This window comes from Glycine max, chromosome 16, assembly GCF_000004515.6.
Source record: "Glycine max cultivar Williams 82 chromosome 16, Glycine_max_v4.0, whole genome shotgun sequence".
In the NCBI taxonomy this organism is placed as follows: domain Eukaryota; kingdom Viridiplantae; phylum Streptophyta; class Magnoliopsida; order Fabales; family Fabaceae; genus Glycine; species Glycine max.
The window spans coordinates 2013307-2033644 of NC_038252.2; the positions used below are offsets into that span (position 1 = coordinate 2013307).

Genomic DNA, 20338 nt, shown 5'->3' on the forward strand with positions numbered 1-20338 from the left:
ACCAAACCGTCACCACCATGCCTCCTAGCCAGAAATGGTAAAATGAACCGGCCTTACTGTCAGGTCAAGCATAAAAAATGGATGGGTTGGGTCATTCCAAATTCTACGTGGATCTTATTTTTTGTGACTCACTCAAGTTCAATAACTTATCATATCAGACCAAATTAACTCAATTTATTTTTGTTAGTTTAAATTTATAGCAATAAGATAAGATTTTGTTAGGCCCTGCAAATCCTACCCATTTTGCAATCTGGCAATCTCTACTACTGGCAATTCCATTTAAAGCACCTTCCAGCAAACAGTCTTTATGGCAATGATTGATTTGTAATTTCCAAAGTTAAAACACCTATTTTGTAAACCTTTGAAAAGAAGACCCGTGGTACTCCCAAACTTACTGGGAGCACCCTAAAACAATAGAACTAGTTTGGAATCCTTATTATAAGTGTTTAGGATAGCAGTTAATCAACTTTTAATATTTTTAAAATTAATTTGTATTGCTTGAATTAAAAGTAATAAATACTCTGAGTTCGCACATATGATATGATGTTAGATTTTGAAGTTTTTAATTTGTATTCAGAGACACACTTTTTAGTAAATTATTTTTACTTTTGGAAGTACTATATTTGCTTTCGGTAAATGAAAAAGGCTATATTTGTGGACATAATACTTAGCAAATGGAAAAGATTGGGCTTTGAATCCTAATTCTTGGGATTTTTTTAATGAAAAAGAGATCAACAAGAAGAGGTGTATATAATACAAACTCTAAACGTAATTTTCAATATTTTTTATGCGTAAATCATAATACAATGTCAAGTTTATTAGCAAGTTTGAACATTGAATTGCCAAAGAATATCCGACCATGAGATATTGCTGGTTGGTGCACAGTCACATTAATGAACTACTTGCTGTTGTTATTTTCTCTTCTATCGCAATGTAGGAAAACTTTTTTATGTCTGTGGACTAGGGTTTCATGCTCGTTATCCATCAAAACATAATTTAAATTTAACCCGTAATTCACCTTACTGTACATTAGAGTTACCTCATGCCATCAATTAGTTCTTAATTTTGATAAATGATCTGGCACTACCTTCTATTTCATCTGCTTCTAATAAGATCTCAACACCATGAATTAATCGCCGAGTTGGATCAATTAAATGGCTAAGCTATCTCAAGACACAAAAAATGATTTTTTTTTTTTATAGTAAGGCCTTGGTATTTTTCGGAAGAGGATACATAAATTGATCATGAAGGAGCTGAGTTATCGAATATTAATGTTAAAATTAGGCAACACATGGATATAAGACTAATTAAACAGATGAAGTTTTTCTTCTTCTTCTTCCATGACGAATCAAATATCGATGTAGTGGTGAGATATTTCCTTCACTATACATATATATTCACGTGTGATGTGCCAAGTTACTTAAATTGCTGCATTCAGCCTTTCGGTGACTGTTGCAAGTGGGCCTTTGCACAGTGTTCCTTTTTTCTATTTTTAGTTTAAATTTTGTGGAAAAAGCTTTCTTTACACGCCCATACCAAATCCACCCCCACTTTATCTCAAGATCTGCAAGGACAAAGCCTTACCGTTTTTAACGAATGGTTAATATATAAATGGAAAGCAAATAATAAAAATATGTTAGACTCGGATATAATTATTATAAATGATAAAATTTTATTTTAAAATATTTATTGAAGACATGAGTTTAAGACCATTGATTAAGTCAGAATAATTTATATCAGCTAATTCATGGATTCCTAGTGAAAAACTCTTTCATTGATGCGTTTAGAAGATAGGAACTAATTAATTATTGCTTAGTAAATTCATATTTTTCCCATAGTACAGAAGAGTTGCCTAATATACTTCAATTTTGTAAACTCCAAGTTTCAAGATTGAATGCTTCCCTAATATACTTCAATTATGAACACATTTTGATTACAATATTATCAAATCAATGGACTACACGAATCAGGTATTTGTCTTCTCGCTTGTTTGTTGTCCACTAACGACGGTATAGGCTATAGTCCAACAAAGTCTTCCTCAATGCTTCAATGTCTGCCATAGCAATGCAATTTAATTTGTAGCCATTTTTTTTATTATGAGGATAATTTTAAATAAAGGATGGGTAACAACATACTCTTTATCACACTCTTTCATATATGCTCTCACTTATTGATTTAAATGTATTGAAGACATTAAATTTTTGTGATTTTCAATAAATTTCAATCAATAAGAGAGAGTGTGTCACATATTACAATCCTATTATTTCTCTTTTGAAATTAATATCAAAAGTAGCTCCATAATTCAGTATGGTTGTGTGAAGATGAAGAGGGACAATGTAGCAGGCAAAGCTTCCACGAGGGCAAACCAGACATTCACAAGAAGAATGTTCCATGAAAGTGAAAGCCTTAGCTGGAAGAAGGTTTCCAAGAAGGCTTAGCCAAGAGGAAACAGAGTTAAGGGGCATTTGGATGGCATTCAAATGATGGTACTATGTTTTGACTCATAGCTATTTGTCTTCTTGTAAGCATTGTGCAAATGCCTTGCACCAATTGGGATGCGCCCTTCATCTATTGTCTATCAATGGGTCTTAGTGTTGCCTTAAAAACAAATAAATCGCTTTGGATTCTTGTTAAAGCTAACTGCTATTATCTCTCCCCAGCTGAAAGGGTGTGTCACATATATTTGCATATCGTCAAGTGGGTCATATGATTATTGAGTACTTCCATACTACTAGCTTACAAATTTGAGTCACAGTTAGAGCAAATTTTGAGGAAGGAATTGAAGGATGGATGACTCTATTGGGATAACTCTGGAGTGATGGACGCAGAACCTTAGAAACTCTCCACACACAGTAAAGTTAGAAACCAATAAGATTTAATTCAAACGTTATAATAAACTTTAGAGGGTTGTTTTAATTTTCTTCAATTTCTCTTGTGGACAAAAGGGAAAACCTATAGCATACAAAATACACTAAACAAGACTTGTTCATTACAAAGGAGGAGCAAGGCCTCCCCTTCATATCAGTATTACTATAGTGGTGAGCTAATTAAGGTTAGTCTTGTTGGTAAGAATAAGATTTATATCCCTCTACAATTTGGGTTTGAATCACACTACTATAGTGAAGATTTCATGAATAATTTGTACATACTTCAATAAATATTCTTCATTACAAAAGAGAAACAGGATTTTCCTTTAACATGAATACTAATATAACTGTAAACTAACAAAAATTAGTAAGAATAACACTTATATCACACAAGGATTTAGATTTGAATTTCACTACAAATGTATAGACTTCGTTAGTGAATAATTTATAAATACTTTTATAAGTATTTTTTAAATCGTGATACTTGTTCTAATATATCATATTCCTGATTTTGTCGAGTTATTGAAGTTTGATTCACCTAAACTTTTATTAGATAAAAAAAACATATATCCGTCCAAAAAATGACCTAAAGCAACTATGCTTAGAAGGCCATTGCAATGGCCTCCATGTTTAGTATTTAGATGCATTAGTACATAATGCTTAGCTAGCTAGTGGCCCTTAGAAATTTAATGTGCAGTTATGTACGTATAAGAAAATACTAGAGACAGAGTAAACAGATAAACAACTAGAATAATGTGGTTTGCTTCCATGTTTAGCTTTGTAATCTCAGTACTGAATGATGGGACTATGACATGTAGAGACACCCCGTACAAGTGCAACTGTTACACCGCTTTCAGGTTTGTCCACATGATCTTTTTCACTTTCTAGCTTCTTTCCCACATCCCATTTTCTTTTTCCCCCTTCAAAGGGTACCTACACTTCACTCTGACTAATTTGTTAGGCATGCACAGTGTTCCTTGCCATGTTAACGATAAACGGTACCCTTTTGCAGTTTGGATCTTCACCTAACTTGGTTATTTTGTGGGGCATCTTGGTTCCATAATATATAAATTAAGCATGTTATGAAAGTGCCTATCCAAACAGCTCAGCAATTAAACAGCTGGCTAAGTTCGTGAAGGGTTCAAGTTCAAAGATTCAGAATGTTAATTGTTAATTCCAGTTTTGAAACACAGCCATGGAATCAAATCAAATAAAATAAACTTTAGCTTATAAAATTACTGCACCTTATGAGTTATACTTATCTACTAGGTGAATAAGACACTTGAAAATCAAACATGGAATTCTGAATTTGAAAAGGTAGGTTCTTTTGTTTCAAGATACATTGTCCGTATATGATTCTCAATTCTCAATGGTGATTAGGTTCAATGGTCCATTGAATGTAGGTTCGCATAATTGACCGTGTAATGAATGAAAGGCAAGACACTTTCTTAATCCAACTTCCTTCATGCTAAAAATTTCACGGTCCAAAGTTCCTTGTAGACCCTAATGAAAGAGTTTGAAGGTATCACCCTTGTCAAATAGATGTGTTCTTGTATCTTGTTCAATGCACATGCAAGATTTTTGTCCACACGTAAGACCCACTTAGAGATCTTGCAAGTAATAACATAATCACTATTAGTGAAATTTGGATAACCATTAGGAATTATAATATGCTAATATGTCATTTGCACCCAAAAGAGGTGGTAAATTTTGATTTTTCTTCTTTCCAAAAAGAGTGGTTTAATGCCTTACTCAATCGGTTGAAGAAGTAAAATAAATAAATAAATAAAATATTTTGACATCAAATTTACAAACATAGTTAAAATTTTATGTTTATTTAAGTGTCAAGATTTTGTCCTTATAAAAGAAATATGATTAAATTGAGAAAAAATGATATTTATAAATGATATTTGATTCGAATTCTTAAATGATATGAGATTTTATAACTTAAAAAAAAGTAAGTGCTAATATAAGATTTAATATTTATAACAGAGCTTACAATATAAAACCATCAGTTCTTAAACAAGAGAAAAATAGTGGAAGTTGTTTCTATATTACTCGGTTTAGAAATTCAGCTTAATTAGTTCATCATTTAACTTCTTTCACATATATCACCATTTAAACTGCTATAAATTTTATTATCAATTAAAATTTGTTTAGGTCACTATACTCTGCTTGCCTAGATGATCATATATTTATCCTACCTTATCTGTCTGTAAAGAATTTGTGGTATTACCTTCCTTGATAGATACTTTCAAATACTGTCGATTTCAGAGACAAAATGACACTGAATTTTATAATTTTGTAATGAATAATGAGTAAGGTTGATAATTAATAGTTACATATATTTGATTTGACCTCTTAGTTCTATGCGTGCCTTTGTTTCCTTCTTCAAGATCCCCTTTTCTCCATAATGCGACGGTGATAACCTTTTCATTTCAGTACAACCCATTAAAAACTGTGTAATCTTACAATTCATTTCTAAAGATTACGTTCGGTTCATTTTTTTTCTTCTTAAAATCTACTTTAAAGTTAAAGTTGCATTGAAAATAATAGCTTTAAAAATAAAATATGTTATTTAGTATTTTTTTTTAATTTTAAAGTTCCTTTTAAGTTAAAAGTTTTTGGAAAAATAATTTATTTTTTTTAATTTTATTTAAAATGAATCACTTCACTCAATGAAATAATATGTTGATAAAATATAATGTAAAATTAATTTAATTGACATAAATTTATTTTAATGATAACAAAAAATACCTCGAAATTTTAAAATATGTACACTTAGAACTTTTAGTTTATAAAATACAAAAAATATTTCAGTTAATTAAAATTAATTTTATAGATGATTCACAAATATTTTTTATATATAATATTAATTAATTAAATTTAATAATTAATGAAAAATATCAATATAGAATAAAATTAAAAAAGATGGTATTTTTGCTCGAGTTGGGATTTGATGCATGAATATATATATTTCGTGTAAACTCCAAAATAAATTCCATATTAACTTAATTAAAATATTAATTTTCTAATTATCTTCTATAAAAATAAATTGATTATTTTAAAGAGTTTTTCAACTAATGTGTTTAGCCCAATAAACTAAAAAAAATTGAGCCGATTACACTCAAGGAGGTGTTACTTAATGAATATCTCAGTTTATATTGCAAATAATTCTTAATTCTTCATATGCTTGCATTATAGTAATTTCTATATAGGAGTTTTAACTAAAGTTTTTTTTTTTTTTTATAATCAACAGGTGTATTACTCCTCACACAGGGTTGATTTATTTTTGGGATAAAGTGATACTTTCAGGTTAAAATTTTCTATAAAAAAAAGTTAAAGGTAACTATATATCAATTATATATGCCTATTATATTAACTAGGGGAAGAGCCTCTCAAAATTTTTCAAATAATAAGTTAAATACAGTTAATAGAATAATGGTAGAATGAAAAAATTAACAATATAGAAATAAAAGGAAGTTAATGTAGGTTAGACGAAAAATTTGAAAATTTAAGAAATAGTATAAAGATAAAATTTTCCAATAAAATGTGAATATCAAAAGAAAATATTTCCTTTATTATTAGTATAGATAATACATAATCGTGCATATGAATAACATATTTCATTGAGTATTATTGTTGGATAGAAAAAACAAGCATAAGAATTTTATAAAAGAAAATTGCTTTTTAGTTGAAATTAGTCGTATATAAAAACGATAAATAATTTACACCCATGATTAAAAAAAAAACAGTGACAATTTTGAGAGAGAAAAGAGTTTTTTTGAGAATGAAGGTAATTTTTTGACACATAGTTGCACGAGTACGTGATACCATTTATATACTACTGATACAGTGAGCAATTCAGTTACTAATTGAACTAATTAACTCACTGATCTGTTCTCATCTCGTTACATTAATTAATCTTCCGCAAACTTAAAGTCGGAAGATATTGAACTAAGTTTGTATTTTGCACTGTTGAAAAATATAATGACTAGCTTGGTGAGAATAACAGCAGTTTAATTGTTTTGATGAAGGATTAATTGAAGGTATACGATGGACCTCCAACTGGGGTTGTTGAATCTTTTCCTTAACAAAGTGTTTAGTTAGAAAGTAGGGTGGTGGTTCTGAACATTCAATGCAAAACCTCGTTCATCGGTGGAGAGAGGTAGAGAGCAAAGAAAGTAAGTGGCAATGGATTAGTGGAGGAGCAACATCAAAAACATGAAAGGATTTGTTAGCATCAAATCAAATACAAGGGTAATAGAGAATGAGGTAAAGTTAATTGGACAAGAAGATACGAGTTAGACGATAAGAAATGGGGATTAGACTTAAAGAGAAAGTGCAATTCATTACATTAACATGTCTAGCTAGAAATGTATACTACTTTAACTATTTCGTGCCTAGGCATAGGCAACCATTGTGAGAAGCATTATATGATGGAATTTCCTTTCTTTTCTATCATATTTTGCTGATTTATCGGGATATTTGTTTCTTCTTTTCTTTGAATTAGATTTAAGCAATACAATGTTTTTACGCGAGAATCTCGCATTAATCTCTGGCTCTGGTCACGTTTTTTCAGCTTTATGATGTTCATAGTTCTATATATTGAATGTGTCTATCTGTCGCGTATAATCTTCTCTTAAAAAAATAAAATATTATCAAGTTTCTCTGAAGCATGGGTACTCTTAAATTCTAAAAGCTGTATCGTATACGTATAGGTCGGATTTGCCTTTGCTATGTTGATCTGAATTACTGAATATGTTGCTTAATGCTTATTAATATGTTGCATGCATATTTAGATTATATCAAAATCTAGATTAATATTTAGTATCAGAATTTTGTATATCTCTACTTTGCTTACTCTGTTCTGTTTTTGGAATTTGCTAAATTTATTGGATTTTCGGTATGATACTTCAGTACATTTTTTTTAATATATATTTTAGTTAAAAATATACTTTAAAATCTTATAATTATTAGTCTTTAGTAGTATATTTTAACGTAAGAGAGGAGGAATAGTGTATTCTACAATTTTAACATAACAAGGGAAATGTGTGGTATAAAACTTCCATCTATCAAAAGGAGCTAGAGAAGTGTAATTTATTTTAATGACGTTACATGTGTTAAATTGACTAGATCGTATGTTTTAATATAAGAGGCAAAAATAACATAATTATACATGACAATGGGTGAGTCGGAACGAATTTGATTCTTCCCATCTCTGTCCACCTTTGTCGAGGTGAGTTTTAAATTTTGATGCACTCACCTTCATTTTTATCCAATATTTTTTTTAGGAATGAAATAACTTATGGGTAATCAACTGCATTATTTTTTATAATTTAAATTTACTCATATTTTAAAATAAACTTTATATTAAGTTACTATTGAATATATTTTAATTCAAATAAAATATAAAAAATAATAAAAATTAAAGAATTAAATTATATTTTTAGTTAAATTTATTATTTTAATTTTTTCTATTTAATTATTATTATAACAATTCAAATTACTTAACTATTAAACTAATTAATTTAATTTTTTAAAATTATTAAAAAATAAATTAAAACAATAAAATCTTATATGTGTGTGTTGTTACAAATAAAAAATTGTAAACAAAAAAAATAACAAGACGGATACATGTATTTAGATATCCATCTGTGTCCTTAAAAAGTTAAGCAATACTCATACTGAGTTAAAACAGATATTGTCCATCAGGGTGAATTCAGGTGAATATATGAAATTTCTAGGTTCTTTATCATGATTAAGTATAGACATCTTTTAAGTGAGTACAGTGTAATTTTTGTTTTCTTCATTTTTTTTCTTCTTTCCACCCATATTTCTAAAAAAATGATATGTGGTGTTGTCATTTTCCTAAGTTACATAATCAAGCCCATAATATAACAATTAAGGATTCCTTTTTGTACACAAAAAACATGGTTTAAGCTTCCATAAAACAAAGTTCGTAGATTAAATCATCATATTAATAGGTTATGTTCAGTTTTTTGTTTGAGGAACTTCAAAATCAGTTTGGAGCGAGAGTAAACATATGTGATTATTATAAAAAAAAAATACATTTGTACTTGAAAATTTCATCTGAAAATTCAATTTAATAAAACCAAGACATGAGTTGTTTTTGCAAATTCATTTATAAATGTGATCGAAACTTAAATTTACAAACTTAATCAAAACATACTTTAAATTTTAAATCATAAGAAAATATTTTCTAACAACCGGAGAGCCGAACGCCTTTGGAATTGATCCTTGGCCAAATGGCTTCTTAATTGGGGATAATAAGGTGCAATACTCCTGGATTATGGTGGTTGCAACTAGTACTGTTGAACACCAGTGAGTTGTTGACACACTGTACATTGCTGTTAGTACTGTACACAACATTCATTATTGGAGTGGAAGATAGTGTTCTCACAGCTTTATCACTCTTTTGAATGGGTTGCTGTTTCTTTTGGGATTGGGTTATTTTCATTTCAGCACCTCTATTTTCCCCTACAATTGTTATGACCCTTATACCATTGGCCTCATCATAACCCGAAGGGTTTGTGTGAAGAATACCTTTCACTTTCGTTTCGTTTTCTTTGGTTTTTTCATGAGAGGAAGTGTTTGTTGCTTCGAGAGAAGGTAAGCGGGGCCATGGACGAATTGGAATTGGGTTGGCCATGGAGTTTGGAATATTGGAAATGATAAACTCGAGAGAATGAAATGATGCTAATGAGGAGGCTTGTTTGATGTGAGCATGAAAATGTACGACTCGTGCAATCCTATTTATAGATAGATGCCAGAATGAATTAATGCTGATCCAATTAGGATATCATAAAATCACAACTGAAACAAGGATTTTTTATTAGTAGTACATGAGAAAAGGGCAATGAAGAAGAAAAATACCTATAACCTATTACCTAGCTAGTAGCAAACACAAGTGAGAACATATATAGAAATTAAAGTATTAGATTCTATTGGCATTTGGCATTTCAAGCAGCTAGCACAAATATAGGTACCATCGAAGAGATGTTCCTAGAATTTGCTTTTAAGGCCCAAATTAAGTCTGATTAATTTCTAGTTTCATTAATATTCATGCGTGTACGTTTGAGAATTCAATCAAATGTACTAGCTATCATATGAAAATTCAACTGTAACATGGATATTAATTACATCTGTTTCCTTAGTTACATAGTTGCAGACCCCATCATCTAGCTACCTTTGTCAGCTTTGATACACCTGCATGGAAGGAACATTTCATCAGTTGAATTCTTCAATTGTTGTTTAAGGCCATAAAAAATCTCTTCCAAACTTTTCACGCAAACCAATATATATTTTTTGAATATTGTTCTGCACCTGAGCAGTTGTACTAATTAATCCAAGGGTTCCACTTCCCTCACTTGTTCCGATAAAATAAAACTAGATAAATACAGCCATATGAGCAATTATGGAAGGTTCTGCATTAACAAATTTACAATTTGGTGGCATCTGTAACTAACTTGATTCTTGATATGAAATGAACTAATTAATGCTTTTCATGATCATCGATCAAGAGTGGACGTTTCTGAAATTTCAGCCACCGAGAATCATATACATTGTGGAATGAGCTGAGGCTGGCATGCACCTGTGACCTGTTAGTATGATGTAGTAATTGTACGGTGGATTATGCCTTCTGTTCTCAGAGGGCCAAAATCAGGACCATTGATTACATACTCTCTTCTCCTTCTTTGTTGTATAATGACCAATCAAGGTCTCTGATTTTGCATGAATATTTTGGCTGCATGGAACTTTTTGTGGAGAGATAGAATCCTAATTTTGTTTCCAAATAATTACCTCACTCGTACTTTCTCTATGAATTCTTAATCATGTATGGTTGCCAATTAACAAGTAGAACAAATATAAAAATGACACTGAGGTTATTTGGAAACTCGAGAATATATTTGTCCAACATCACATCTTGAATAGGGCAAAGTTAGAAAATATTATTGCTAGATCGACATCTTGTATAGGGAGAAGTTAATTTCTTTTTAATTTTCTTACGATTTTTTTCACAAAATTTGCTACGGCGTTAGCAAAAAATATAATTATTTCATAAAAAAAAATCATAGAATATTATAGTGTCTTCTGTGTATTCTCGTACAAGTTTTATTTTCCATATAAAAAGCTTAATTAATGAGTCTTTCATAGTTTTTTTTATAAAAAATAATTAGGAATTGAATGAATTCTCTATTTTTTTTAATTCAGTAGCATTCGAGAATATAAAAATCATAAAAAGGAAAAAAAACTAAGGAGTGTTATTAATAAGTAGAACAAATATATCCAAACCATTACAACTATTTTATATATTATCAGCATAATTATTTTGGCTGTTCCAAATTGTTTTTTCTCAAGCTTGACACGCCTTTATTTTCTCTACCTAGTAGGCTAGACATATCAATCACACCACACAAAAGCTTAAAAATGAAAAAGGAACTAAATAACTTAAAATCACTACCAAATGGGTTTAGGTCTAGCAAATTAAATTACTTAGAATGCCACATTGAAATCAATTGCGCTGACCACTATCACGTTCCTTGAGATGGATTAATCCCTCGCCAAATTGTTTTTTTGGGATAATAAGGTGCACTCCTGGATCATGGTGTGTTAAACTAGTGTGGAACACCATTGAGTTGTTGACACACTGCACATTGCTGTTAGCATACAGGGATCTCATTTTGTGAAAGGGTTTCTTGTGGGATTTGGTTATTTGAATGCATGCACCTTTATTTTCCCCTGAAATTGTTATGACCCTTATGCCATATTGACCCCCAGAACCCGAAAGCTTGGTGTGAATACCTTTCTCTTTCATTAATTCGTTTTCTTTGGTTGTCATCATAACCTCTTTTTCATTTTTTTGGCCAATGCCATTGCCATTTCCATCAGGCTTTTCAATGTTCCCTTCAATTTGAGGCTGAGCCTTCAATTTGGCAGTTGGAAAGGTGATGGGGGTAGTGAGTTTGAGCTTTTGTTCAATTGGGCTGTGAAGATCTGGTGTTATTGGAAGAGATTTTGTGGCACTTTCATTGTTGTCATTAGAAAAGGTGTTTGTTGCTTTAAGAGAAAGTTCTGCAGTGTGAGGTTTAGGATGTGACTCTGGAGCAGGAACTGATCTTAGAGAGGCCAAGCGAGACCATGGACGAATTGGAATTGGGTTAGTCATGGTTTGGAAAATGGAAATGCTCAACTCAAACCTCAGTTACACAAGAGATATTATAACACACAAATGAGGAGGAGGTAATTTTTTGTTTGATGTGAGTATGAAAATATATGTTTCATGCAATCTTATATATAGATGGAGTCAATAATCAATGCTGATCCAATAGGAAATCATAAATCACAACTTGTTGGTCGCATAAAAGGAATAATATGTTTATTAGTGCATGAGGAAAATAATACCTATTACCTTGTACAAATTAAAACATGGAATGACGGAAAAATGTGATCAAAGCATTAGATTCGATTTGGCAATTGGCATTTGGCACGTACAGCTTCCAGCTGGCACAAGGCTTTATTCGTATATGCCAAAGTGATACAACGAAATTTTGCTTTTGGGGACTGTCTTACTGATTAATTTACACTCGATCTCATACATCGTACATTATTGAGCCTTTCCTGAATAATTCAATGCCTGTTGGAGAGAATTCGGTGCAATATATATGTAAAATGTAAAAATCCATTACAATCATCCTTGCCATATTTGTCAATATATAGTATATTTGTACATATATCCAACATTTATCAGTTTAATTAGTTCTTTAATTGTGGTTAAAAGGCCAAAAAAAATGTGAACTGTCTAGATTTAGATTCCATGTATGAAATGAACTAATGCTTTTTCATGATCAAGTGTGGACGTTTTTGAAAATTCAGCCGCAGAGAATCGTATATTGACTATTAGTATGATGTACGGTGGATTGTGCTTACTGTGCTTAGAGCGGCTCCATCGTGCTTCCAAGTAACCTCATTAATTATTCATACTTGCTCTCAACATTTTTTTCAATCATGCATGCATGCATGGTTGCCAATGCAATGAATTAACAAAATTCACTCACAGAACAAGTTGATTAATTTCCTCCTTTTGGGTGAAAGGAATAAGTTGGATTAGATTCTGCATGACAACATCAAATCTTGTATAATAGGCAAAGTTTTTATTTTTTTATTACTTCTTCGTTCCAAAATATATGATGTTTTGAAAAAAAAAATATTTCAAAATATATGTGATTTTACAAAACTAATGTTACATTAAATATTTTTTCTCAAGGATACTCTTAATAAATACTTTAGTGGGAGTAGTGTATAGGAAGAATAAATGAATCATTAGGAGTATTTGCGGGCCGATTTGGAATAGTTTTGATTAAATTTAGGTCTCAATCCAATCAAATTTAATCAATTCGATTTTCATAATTTTTTTAACCCAACACAACTGAATTCATTGATGAACAATTTTGTCCGATTCGGGTCAACGGATTATCCATTTAAATTTAGTCTTTTTTTTCTTCTTAAACCTACTATTTTGTATCATAATTCTTTCAAATATCCAATACAATTAACACAATATTATCAAATGTCTAAAAGTAGTAAAATTGATTCATTTAACACGATCAACAAAATATTATAAAATAGACTCATACAAATCAAAACAAATTATTTTTCAATGAGATTTACTATAATAGTCTGAAACACAATTATTTCCTACAAACTAATTTTTTACAACCAGATTTGCTATAACCACATTTGTTGCAACCAAATTTGTTGAAACAAATGAACAAAATATGATTCATTAATATTATAAACATGTAGAAAAAATAAATATGAAAAAAGGTGAAATAAATAACAATGTACTTGAAAGTAATATTTTAAGAAGTTTCAACACTAGTAGTCTCAACACTTAGAGTCTCAATACTCGTAGTATTTAAAGTCAAATAAAATAACTCTAAAAATTTAAGCACAACCTTGCTAGCACAAAAATTAATTGGTATTTTATACATATATAAAAATGAAATAAGGGATTACACATCTAATTCAATCTTTTTTGCTTCATTTATTTCAACTTGCAAGTTATTAACATTTTGCTTAGTAGATCTGAGCCAATTTTGGACACAAATGAGAGCTTCAACAGTAGTAGGACTCAAGGAACTATAGAATGAATCTAGAATTCTACTCCATGTACTAAATACAAACTCGGATGATACAGTACATACAAGAATAATCAATATATCTCTAGTCATACAGGAAAAAATATAATATTTGGATGCTTTTAATTTTCGTCAATTCAAAATGTAAAACTCAGTGTGATCATCTTCAACATTATCCTTCAAATACCTATCTAACTCATTTTTTTTGCACCTCACCCTATTTTTTTTTCATTTTCATCCTAAATTCATCATTCCAATCATCACCCTTATCACCTTTGTCATCATTATGTTGTGAGACCATGTTTGAAGCCAATGTACTAGAATAGGCTGAATGGCTACTAGAATGAGAAATGGAATGTTGTAGTACATATTGCTGAATCAGTTTGTGAATGAGGTTTTTCAATTTTTTTATCATGTTCATGCTCTTCTCAACATCATACATACATTTAAAACAAAATTGAATGTACTCACATTTATAATGAGGATCAAGAAAAATAGCAACAAGCAAAATGTAGTTAATTCCATCACTTTTCCAATATTTGTTAAATTTTAACTGCATATTTGTTGTCATCCTTTGTATCACTAAGTCATCACTATGCATTTAGTGATTTTTGAATACTAACTAGCTTCTTTAAAAAGTGTTGGCAGTAACATGCAATGACCCAAGAAAAAAAAAGTTGCATCATAGGAAGTTCAAAAAGATAATAAAAATACGAGCATGTTACCAATCAATCTCTTTGGGATATGTTTCCTCTTCACTAGATATGAGATTTAACATATATGCAGTAGCGCTAAAATGCATGCTTATATTTTTCAGCAACATCTAACATCAAATAAGTAGAGTTTCACCTAATTGATACATTAAGTATTAGCATGACCTTAGTGGATGCACTTACTTCTTCAACACACCTCTTAAAACTTGCAAATCTACTTGGAGAAGACTTCACAAACTTACATGCAACTCTTATTTTTCTAATGGATAGGTAAATTTCTTTCAATCCATCACTAACAATTAATTCAAAACATGAGCAAAACATCACATATGCATGAACTCTCCATTCAACAAAGTATGTCCATTCCAAACACTCAATGCTCTAGCTAAATATGAAATAACTAAGTTATTAGAACTTGCATTATCCACTGTTACAACAAACTTTTGAAATCATCCATTCTTTTAAACAATTCTTTCACCTTTCATCAATGTAACTGTCACACACATGTAATTCATATCTGGAATTGACGTCCAAGTATCCGTAGTAAGTGAAACTATTTGTTTATTTACAGACAACACATGCTTCAACTTCTCCTTTTCATCATTAAACACATGCATGCAATATCATCTTTAGGTTGAGATTAAAATGTCATCAAATCACATATCTTAAGAAAAGTATAATAAGAAATATTTTCTTTAGTAATAATTTCTATTTTACTATATAAAACCTTTAAATTTGAAAATAAAAATATAGAAATAGATCATTTAAATCAGGAAATGTCAAGGTCGTGTTTATTAATTTTATTTAATGTATAAAATTTAAATTTCAATAATAATATTTTAAAAAATATAAAAGAATAAAATCTGATGTTCATTTGTTCCAAAAAAAATTCGGGTGTTCATACTTGATGTAAAAGAAATTATGTAACTTTTTTGCATCCAAAAAAGAGTACTATATACTAATCAACCCCATTTGTAACATAAGAATGAATTAAAGGTGGGGAGGTAATTAAACGTTCAAATGAAGGTGTATTGCTTTCGAATTTAACTTTTTTAACTAGGCCCAGCGTGCGCTCCTGCCTGCATATTTTATAATAAAAGTTTGACTTTTATATATATATGGTTGACTATGGCTCACATTTATTCTATAATTCATGAAACGCACAAACAACCGTCGAGTGTTGGAGCTTGAAGCTTTTCATTTGGGAGACAGAAGAATATGTACTCTATCCAAGAATTCATTCATAAAAGTATGCTTGCATATATACTTCCAAACATTTTTAATGTTTAAATATCCAGAAAATAACAAGGCTTTTCGTGAATAAATTTATACAAGGATGCTATACTTTATCTTAGCTTGAAACCAACAAATACATGGGCCATACTTTTTATTCATCGAATAATGTTAGTTCTTTCTTCTTTTTTTATTTACGGAAACAAACTAATGGAATTCAAATGATAATTAAATGAGTTATACAGGTTGAAACTTGATTAAAAAAAATGGAGATTAAGTATAAATGGAGCCAGCCTCGTACAGAAATGAACAACGGCATTGACTTGCTTTTTAACAAAACCAAAACTAAAACTTTGATGATTAAAAAATGAAAACGGACGATTAGATTCAGCTTCCATTGGGGAAGAGATTTTTATCTTAAAAAAAAAATTGTCAGCATTTGATTAAGGGAAAAAAAAAATAGCCATCACATCACATTTTAATTTAAAATTTAAATTTATAATTTTCTCTTTACTTATGTGATATTAAATTTTTTCATCTTTATTCAATGTGAAACTCGGCCTATAAAAAAAAAACCCTAAAGGTGTAAAGAGAGTATCAGATTAAGATAGACAACATTGGCTGATGGGTCCACTGTCATGTCACCGAGGAAAATAAAAACGATTTACATTGCCATAAATCCCGAAGTTACTTTTGGAATCTGATTTCACTACTCTACAACTACCCAATTAATTACAATGACATTTATATTCGTCTCCTTCACTTTTAATTAAACACACTTCTACACCTTATTCAAGAAAAAGAAAAAGTGTGATCTTAAACTATGAAATTGGGGTGATTTTGGTGTTGCAAATTGGAGTACATCTAAGGGAAACATCATTCAAGGCCAGTTTGTGAACTCAAACACTTTCAATAAAATGTCAAATCCAGTGGGAAGCTGTGACACAAATAGCAGCACGTTTAATGTATTCAAAGCAATGTGAAGACTTCTTGCTGTTTCACTCCCTCTCTGCATTGATGGTACCAATGCTGCTGAAAGTGCCCACAACACTGCAATAGCTGGAGACAAAATTTGGCCTAAACAGTCATTTTCCATACCAACAATGAACCAGAAAGCTACATGTTTGAAAACTAAAAATATACAAGAGTAAATTAAACATATTTTTTTAAAAAAAGAATATGCACATTCAAATATCAATATGTCTTGCATTTAAAACTACCTATACAGATTCTTCTTGTATAATTTATATTCATTCCCAATTTCCTAGGTGAAAAAAATGGTATATTTTGAAATAAAAAAGGAAAGATGTGTAATCTAACCATCTCATAGAGAATGATTTACTCAATGCATAATTGATCAATCTGTCGAAAAAGCTAACAAAATTGCCAAACTGTTCTAATTCATACTTTTTTTTAAAATCCTTACTCTTTTTATTTATTTTCATCATCAAATGCAAATTTAAAACTTTTACCTGCTCCTCCAAACAAATGTGGGCCTGGGAATAGCTTCCCTGTCCTAATCCAAGTGTTCAATCCTCCACCAACAGCCTCAAGCACCCCAAATCCTAGAAGTATGGATCCTGCATTATAATGCCTATCCTTGTAAGACCCTTTTAGCAGCTCTTTCCTCTCCTGAATTTCAGAAGCCAAAAAATTAGGTACTCCACAGAATTCAGCAATCCATGGATTAACAAAATCACACAAACCTTATATCTTGTACAAAATTAAAAAAAAAAAAATACATATGGGGCAAATCTTTTAACTAATGATATAATATAAGCCAGGGTCATGCTAATTTCGAAAATCAATTTCATTACATCAAGCTTAGGCAATTTTAAATTTTTAAGACAACTAGTCAATGACCATATAGAAATTTGTTGGATATAATATAACAATGGAAATCATAAAAGCAAGGATACCTCAGTAAGTTGCTGAATTTTGAGCTCAATTTCTGATGGTGGTGGCACTTCTTCTGGGGTGACTGGGGTAGGCTTCACTTGTTTCTTTAACTCATTAATCTCATTCTGAATAGTCCTCACTCTCCTCCACTGCCACCCCAAATATCCTGCCCACAAGGTGTACAAGAACAAAGAAGCCATCACAATGGGGTGTATGAGAGCAAATGTTCTTCCTTCCAATATCCCAAATTCCCCTTCAACAGCAAGTGCCACATCCTGTTTCAACAACAATTATGTCACAAAATAAGAGAGAAATAATTAGCAAGTGTTACTAAGCATGATGAGATCATAAACAACTATTGGGGCAGATAGATCCTTGCCTTTTGTTCCAATAAAAAGGGGAGTGTGATTGATGTGAGGGAAAGAGAGGCATTTTTTAGAACATTGCAAGATTGATCTAATAATATGGGAGGATCTTTTGAAACAACATTCAATCTTGAAGAGATGTGAGGAAGTGGATGAAGTTTTGGTGTTGATTTGCAGTGTGCCTTGTGAGGAAGAATGGAAAGTGTTGGGAAAGGGAGGGTAGAGGCCATGAGCAGCATCCTAGGAAGGAAGAAGAGTGAGGCAGGATCTGGGGGGTGGTGAAAAAAAAAAAATTAGAAGTCCAACGTTGGAACAGTACAAAAGATAAGGTAGCTAGGATTTGAGATTTTGAGAGTGAGATGTGAGATTACATGTAACATGTTGACATGGCACCATCCACATGTCAGTGCCGTATAATTCTCAACAAAAAGTTCAAAATACACATGTGAAGAAAATGGAAGGGGCTAGAGACAGTTAGAACTTAGAGGCTGCTTAAGGTAGTTCTACATATATTATTGAGATGCTAAAGCGTGTGAGAAAGAATAAAAGATGTCATAATAAAAGAAATTAAAATAATAAAGTGAAAGAGAGATACAGATATTATGCTTATATTATTGAAGAAAATTATGAATCTATTTATACATCTAAGAGATCATACTGTTTTAAAAATTCTTAACCTTATATATAACGCTAATTATTAGTATTGATTTTAAAAGGATTATTTATAAGTAGAAAGCAGATATGATACTATTTTAAAATTAAATAAAATTATGCATGGTTAATTATAAGCATTTTAAAAAATTGTTAGATCGAGCTTAATAACGCCCTTAAATTTTTTAATAAAGATCTGACACGAAAAATAACGGATAAAAAAAAAGGAATAACTAGCGTTTTTTAAACAGACCTAAGAAGAACTATGTTCATGAAAGTTGTTTGTCTAAATATGATTAAATAGTTTATTTAGCAAATATTTCTTTTTTTAATTTTGTGAATGATCTTAAAAAAGATTATTATTTTATATTATTTAATCGTTTCCAAAGGATCACTAATAATTGAGATCAATTAACCTTTCTTTTTTAAAGGAAATCAATTAACCTTTTTGAATGCATTGATAGGTATTTAGGTTAAATTACTTCATTAGTTGTCATTTTTTAGGAACTAAATTAAGCTAAGCCATTATGAATGATTGGATGGCTTTTCACCAAAAAATAAAATAAAATAGATAGCTGGTTTTTTCAGTCCTGATTAGATAGGTAGACTATGTTGCAAATGAAGCTTGCAACCCACATGGTTTTGGGTCTTCTCAATGTCCGTTAAGCCTTATGGACTTCTTGCCTATAAAGGATAAGCCTTTTCTTCCTGCCTCTCATTTTTTGCTTCCTGCACGGTTGCACCTCCAATATTTTTAATATCCCCTTATTACCCCTCTCTGCTTCTTCTGTTGTGCTTCTTCTCCCTTCTCAACACTATGGCAGAGATCCTATGCAACTGAACCAAACCAAAATCTTCCATCAAGAACAAACCAAATTGAAAAAACCACAATGGACAAACTTTGTCATCCAATCCATTAAGCTAGCCTAGAGGCAAACTGTAATATAGTAAGCAACAGCTTAGAACTGACTTGACCGGAATAAATAAATCAGAACTCATGGAGTAAATTTTGTTATTTCTATAGTACTTTATAATTATTTCTTTTTATTTGACAGTTTTTATTTTTTGTCCAAAATTAATCATAGCTATTAATTGATATAATTAAAAAAAAATAATACTAACAAGATATCTAATTCCTCTAAAATAATGGAATATACTTTATTTGGTTAGAAACGGCTTAATTATTTCTGGAATATTTGACAGACCATAAAAAACTGTTAGGTGCTTAGAAACTATTGGAAACAGTTTACATATATCCATCAGTACTGCTCAATTGTTTTGAGAAGCGATCTTAGTCGAGAGCTTATGCGAGTTTGGATTTTCGTGGGAAGGTTGCAAAAGTAAGTTCAAGAGTAAGATTCAATTGAAATCATATTTGGCTGTCCTTCAAAATTATGTTTGAGTAAATTTTGGCTTTAAGAGAAATAAAACTTGAAATACATTTGCAA

The 20338-nt window shown here is 30.6% G+C and overlaps 2 protein-coding genes across 2 annotated transcripts; both read right to left on the minus strand.

The window, feature by feature from the left end:
- Positions 1 to 11403: 11403 nt before the first annotated feature.
- Positions 11404 to 12057, minus strand: LOC102661397 (uncharacterized). Its single transcript, XM_006598823.2, has one exon. It carries the CDS (start codon positions 12055 to 12057, stop codon positions 11404 to 11406), a length of 654 nt encoding a protein of 217 aa, XP_006598886.1.
- A 4484-nt stretch (positions 12058 to 16541) lies between these two features.
- Positions 16542 to 18576, minus strand: LOC100780348 (uncharacterized). Its single transcript, NM_001253038.3, has 4 exons — positions 18254 to 18576; positions 17895 to 18149; positions 17448 to 17607; positions 16542 to 17034 (listed from the first exon to the last, which is right to left on the minus strand). The coding sequence occupies exons 1-4, from the start codon at positions 18476 to 18478 to the stop codon at positions 16856 to 16858; spliced, it is 819 nt and encodes a 272-aa protein (NP_001239967.1). The 5' UTR covers positions 18479 to 18576; the 3' UTR covers positions 16542 to 16855.
- Between the last annotated feature and the right edge of the window lie 1762 nt (positions 18577 to 20338).